Here is a 5916-nt window from a genome sequence, read left to right as displayed (position 1 = left end):
CCAACCTGGCCTGGGACGTTCCCAGGGCTGGGGCAGCCACAGCTTCTCTGGGCACCCTGTGCCAGGGCCTCAGGAAAGAATTTCCCCCCCAGTGTCCCACCTAAGCCACTCCTTTGAAGCCACCACGTGCAGGTCTCTGAGGCAGCTCCATGCTCTGTCCCCCTCTCGTGGGCTCGGGAGGTGTCCCATGGGAACGAGCATTCCAGGAGACGGAGTGACCCCCAAAAACACTTGGCCAACCCTTCCAGCCACAACTCACCTTCTCCAAATCCAGGTCCAGGTAGTGGAGCATGGCCAGGGCGTGCAGGACTCGGGCTCTTTCCTCGGGGAGCTGCTGCTTCTTCCTGACCCCCAGCAGGGCCTGCAGCACCCGCCTCGCTTCCTCCCCCTGGGCTTCAGCTGTGAGGGAATGGAAACATCCCGTGGGATGGGTGGGTTTGGGCCAGGGAACACATTCCAAACTGCCCAGTGAGCTCTTCTAGACATCAAAGCATTTCTACTACAAACATCAATACAGTCTGAAGGTGCTGAGGCCCTGGCACAGTGGTGGCTGCCCCTGGAAGTGCCCAAGGGCAGGTTGGGCTTGGAGCAACCTGGGCTAGTGGAAGGTGTCCCTGCCCATGGCAGGGGTGGAATGGGATGAGCTTTAAGGTCCCTCCCAACCCAAAGCAGTCTGGGACTCTGTGATGCCATGATCCCAGCTCCATGCACATTCCATGCCCGTGAAGAGAACTCTTTTCATCTGTCAGTGATTGTGTTGATCGGCCTTTAGTGAGGATGTGGAGTCACAAAAACTGCAGGAGAAGAACAATTTTCCTACTCCTGTCACAACAAAGACAGTCTCCTGTAGCCCTGCCTTGGTGTGGTTCCTTCTTTGGGAACTCCTGATGGAGACAATGCCAGGAATTGGGATTCACAGAAATGTTCCTCCTAGAAGCACAGAATCCCAGACTGGTTTGGGTTGGGAGGAACCTTAAAGCTCCTTCCTTTCCACCAGGGACACATTCCACTAGACCAGGTTGCTCCAAGTCCTCTCCAATGTGGCCTTGGACACTTCCAGGGATAGAAATTCCCTTCCCTGCCAATATCCTAGTTAGCACAGATGGTAGAAAGGAGACAAAACCCACTGTCTGCTCTGGCTTCAGTGGAGCTTGGAGTAGTACCAGGCTCATTAATGCTTTGGGCACATTTATGTCCCACTGAGAGACCCCCCAGCCTCTTTCCCGTGAATATTCTCCTGATAACACATCCAATCATCAGGACAGGCTCTTCCATGGAGCAGCTCTCTGCTGCTCCAGGAGAGCTGTAACCCCACCTAAAGGAGGGGAGGTGTCACCTTCATTATTAAAGGGAGACGAAGGAGCTGCAGAGAAATGAGAATGTTCAGGTCTCGAGTTGCACCAGGGGAGGTTTAGATCAGATATTAGGAAAAAACTTGTCATGGAAAGACATGTAAAGATTTGGAACAGGCTGTCCAGGGAGCTGGTGGAGCCATCACCTCTGGAAGTGTTCAGGAAATGTGTGGATGTGGCACTTGAGGACATGGGTTAGGGGTGAATGTGGCAGTGCTGGGGAAATGGTCGGGCTCGGTGATCTTAAAGGTCTTTTCCAACTCAAATGATTCCACGATTCCATGATGTGGAATCAAATGAAGTGGAATCAAATCCTGAAAGGCAAAATCTTGCTGCAGTCACTGCCAAGGGTGCTGTGAAAGGGAGTGTGTGGACAGAGAGGGCAAAGCTGCTGTGCCTCTGTGGAAAACCCTCATTCCTGAAGGTGCCTCGTGGCACAACCCACTGAACCCCAACACCCGAAACACCCGGAGCTCCCGTGGAAATCGGGCTCTGGGAATGCCACACCGACCCCAACACTGCCAACATGATCTGCAGGGTGCACAGCCTCTTCCAAACCCCACTTTCCAAGTGGTTCTGGGGCAACAGCAGCTCTTACTCATGCCGTCCTCGGCCACCTCCTCGTCGTCAGCCCACGGAGCCGCCTCGGCGCGGGCCCGGAGCCGCCGGAGCCGTCCCTGGTGCTCCTGCAGTGAGCTCAGCAGCCAGGAATGCCACAGCCTGGTCACCTGGCAGGAAGCACAGGAATTATTTCACTTGTGTGGGTACCTGGTATTCCTTGTTCTCCAAACAATGTCTCGGGCACGGCCCCTCCGCGTGCCGGCGGGTCACTGAGCCACGGATGTTCCGCGCCGGGATCGCTCCAGCTTCTCCCACACAGCCCCAGCTGGGACCTCGTTTCTCCACCTGAGCACTGATTTTAACCAAACTTGAACCAATCCAACCAAAATATTCACCAAAAGGAAACTCTGGGGGTGGATTGTGCAGCTCCCAAAGCTTTGCCTCCACAAAAATCGCTCTAAACAAACGAAAGCTCATTTCCCCTCTCCCCTCCCCCCAGTTATTAAATCAATTAGGTAATTAGATAATTCAGTTAGATAATTATCAATTAGATAATTCAGTTATTAAATCAGTTAGATAATTATTACTTTCCTCTGTTGATCAGTCCATTCTGAGAATCTTTTATCAGTGTGACTTTTCATTGATTCCCAGCATTAATTTTAGGTGGTTTTTTGTGTCCTGCCCTTCACTGGCTTTGGAACCCCCTTGGAGACCCTCTCTCCTTTAACCTCTGGCACAGGGAATTTGAAGGCAAAGCTGCTTTTTGACAGGTATTTGGCTGCCCAGACTGAAGACATTTTAATTAACAACCCCGAGCACAGGATTAAAGTCTCCTGCTTTTAACTCGTAGAATTATTTAAGTATGAAAAGGGTTTCTGAGACTGAGCTTAAAAAGTTGTTATGGTCACCAGCATATTGATTAAAAGTTGGGAAAACATTGGAAAGAGCCCCCAAAACACCTGAGGAATGATGGATTTTGGTTCTACCAACCTCAGTGTAGAGTGAGTTTGCCACATCCACTTTATTCTGGCGGAAGAAAATGTTGGCCATGTGGAAATACCCCCCAGAGACCTCAATGGAGTCCACTCCAAAGGCAGAAGTAGCAAGATAAACCTGAAATCAATATTAAACACCAAAAAAAACAAAATAAACCCCAGAAGTTTAATGTTCATGTCAAAGCTGAACAGTTTTTCCTTATGGATTAATAAATATTGCAGGTGTTCAGGTTTTGTTATGTTGTAAGGGTTGGTTGTACCTGGTTGGGATTGGAAAGTGTGGTGCTAAAAACTGGATTTTGGGGGTTGTGGAAAGGAAGGGGGTACTAAAAAGTTGGATTTTGGGGGGGTTATCCATAGGAGACAGATATAAAAAGCCGTATTTTGGGTTATGTAGAGGAATGAGGTATTAAAAAACTGGATTTTGGGGTTTATCATAGGAGTGAGGTACTAAAAAGGTGTGTTTTGGGGTTGATCCATAGGAATGAGGTATAAACCTCTGTATTTTGGGGCTATCCATAGGGATGAGATATCAAAAAGCTGCATTTTGGGGTTTATCCATAGGAATGAGGTACTACAAAGGTGTTTGGGGGTTCTGTAAAACAATGAGGAATAAAAACTGTATTTGGGGTTCTGTAAAGGATTGAGGTATCAAAAACTGTATTTGGGGGTTGTACAAATGAATGAAGTACTAAAAAGCCACATTTTGGGGCTGAGCCATAGGAATGAGGTATAAAAAGCTGTATTTGAGGGTTCTGTAAAGGAATGAGGTACCAAAAATTGTACTTGGGGGTTGTACAAATGAATGAGGTATAAAAGCTGCATTTGGGGTTTATCCACAGGAATCAGGTCCTAAAAAGCTGCATTTTGGGGTTATCCATATGAATGAGGTCATAAAAGCTGCATTTTGGGGTTTCTCCTAAGGAATCAGGTCCTAAAAGCTGCATTTTGAGGTTTCTCCTAAGGAATCAGGTCCTAAAAAGCTGCATTTTGGGGTTATCCATGGGAATAAAGTCCTAAAAGCTGCATTTTGGGGTTATTGACAGGAATCAGGTCCTAAAAAACTGCATTTTGGGGTTTATCCATGGGAATGAGGTCCTAAAAGCTGCATTTTTGGGTTTCTCCTAAGGAATCAGGTCCTAAAAAGCTGCATTTTGGGGTTATCCATAAGAATAAGCTGCAATTTGAGGTCAATCCAAGGGAATGCAACATCCCAACCCCGCCTTTTCCTGGGCCAGGGGAACCTTTGGAACGTGTTGCCCTCGATCCAGGGCAGGTTTCCCACCTCTCCTCAGCCCTGTGCCCGTCCCACCTCTCCCAGGTGCCCCCCTGCTGCCTTCCCAGCCCTGCTGGAGCCCCTGGAGCTGGGATTGGGAAGGCACTGGTGCATTCCAGCTATTCTGAGCCGGCGTGTGACAATCAGCAGATCCTGGACACGCAGCCAAAGGTCCCAGCAGCTCCTGGGCTGCTCCAACCTGGGACAGCCACTGGCTAAGAGCAAAAAAAAACTCGTTACCTGGTGCCTTTTCAGGCAGCACATTTAGGAATCTTCAAACCAAAAAGGGTATTTTGGGGATGTCCCGAGCTTCCCTTTGTGGGAATCTTGAATTCCCAAAGGGTTTATAGCGTAAGAAAAGACTGGGTTGTGTCTGTTAGAATGGAAAGGGTCTGATTCTTGGCCCTCATCCCTGCCACCCACACAAAGCCACTATCAAATTCCCCAGGAGTGGGGAGCCATCACTCGGCACAGGATAAATTTAGTCACCACGGGACAGAAATAGGATGTGGAGAAGTTCATCTGGCTTTGGAGGATCAAATGGCAGGCAAAGCATCCCCAGGAACACAGCTGGCAACCCCCACCTCCAATGTAACAAACTGTTCTTGTGGCTCAAAAGGTTGAATTGGGGAAATTCAACCCCTGGAATTGGGTGATTGAACCAGATGGTGAAAGAGTTAAATGAGGCATTAATGAAATGTTGGCTGAAGATCTGGGAAAGTAGTGAGGGAAATAACAGCCAAAATATAAATTGTCTGTGGGATAAGAGGTGACAATATGAGTTTGAGGCAGGAATGTCTGGGCACCTCAGCAAAGCTGATGGAAAAATTTAAAGGGAGAGAAGGAATGTGACAAGGACACGAGGAATGTGACAAGGAATGAGACAAGGAGTGGCTGAGGGAGCTGGGGGGGCTCAGCCTGGAGAAAAGGAGGCTCAGGGGGGACTTTTTCACTCTCTGTAACTCCCTGACAGGAGGGGGGTGCTGGGAGGGGGGTCAGGCTCTGCTCCCAGGGAACAAGGGACAGGATGAAACGGCCTCAAGTTGTGCCAGGGGAGGGTCAGGTTGGATATTAAGGAAAATTCCTTCACAGAAAGGGTGGTCAGGCATTGGCACAGGCTGTCCAGGGCAGTGGTGGAGACCCCACCCCTGGAAGTGTTCAAAAAACCCGTGGATGGGGCACTTGGGGACGTGGGTTAGTGGTGGCCCTGGCAGTGCTGGGGGAATGGTGGGACTTGCTGATCTCAGAGGGGTTTTCCAACCTCAGTGATTCCATGATTCTCTATCACTTCACAGGAAGAGGGATAACTGGTAAAACCCAGCTTTGGCTCCCACATGGACACACCGCTGTCTTAGATCCATCCAGCTCAGGTTTTTGGGATGTGAACCCTCTGGGGATCCCATATTTGCCTGCTGGGGTTTCCATATCAACCCGGGAGGAGGGAAGGGATCAAATCCAAGGTGTTCCTGTATTTTGGGGGACTCACATCAGTGGCCAGGTGATACAAAGCCTGGTCAAGGTTTCCTTGAGCGATACAGAAGAGCCCCAGCCCACGGTGTAGCCTGGACTGGACAGCAGCAGGGCAGTCTGGGCTCTGCAGGACGACCCACTCGGCCTCAGAGAGGTACTTGGATGCCTGTCGGAGATTCCCAGTGCCTGGAATGACATGTGGAAAAAAGCAGGGAGATGAGAAGGATAAAGAGCATTTTTTTAATCTGGAAGGTCAGAGGAT

The 5916-nt window shown here is 49.6% G+C and overlaps 1 protein-coding gene across 1 annotated transcript in view; it reads right to left on the bottom strand.

Moving 5' to 3' along the window:
* ZMYND12 (zinc finger MYND-type containing 12) overlaps positions 1–5916 on the bottom strand; it is a 19333-nt gene that overhangs the window by 1340 nt on the left and 12077 nt on the right. Inside the window, exons 5-8 of the mRNA XM_029962410.1 lie at positions 5671–5840; positions 2904–3026; positions 1951–2080; positions 260–399 (exon numbers count right to left, since the gene is read on the bottom strand). Coding sequence (XP_029818270.1) covers positions 260–399; positions 1951–2080; positions 2904–3026; positions 5671–5840 — 563 coding nt within the window. The remainder of the gene's footprint in view (positions 1–259; positions 400–1950; positions 2081–2903; positions 3027–5670; positions 5841–5916) is intronic.

This window comes from Manacus vitellinus, unplaced genomic scaffold, assembly GCF_001715985.3.
Source record: "Manacus vitellinus isolate BGI_N305 unplaced genomic scaffold, ASM171598v3 scaffold_46_pilon, whole genome shotgun sequence".
NCBI classification, from domain to species: Eukaryota; Metazoa; Chordata; class Aves; order Passeriformes; family Pipridae; genus Manacus; species Manacus vitellinus.
The sequence above is the reverse complement of the archived record's forward strand: the minus strand, read 5'-3'. Positions and strand labels throughout refer to the sequence as shown.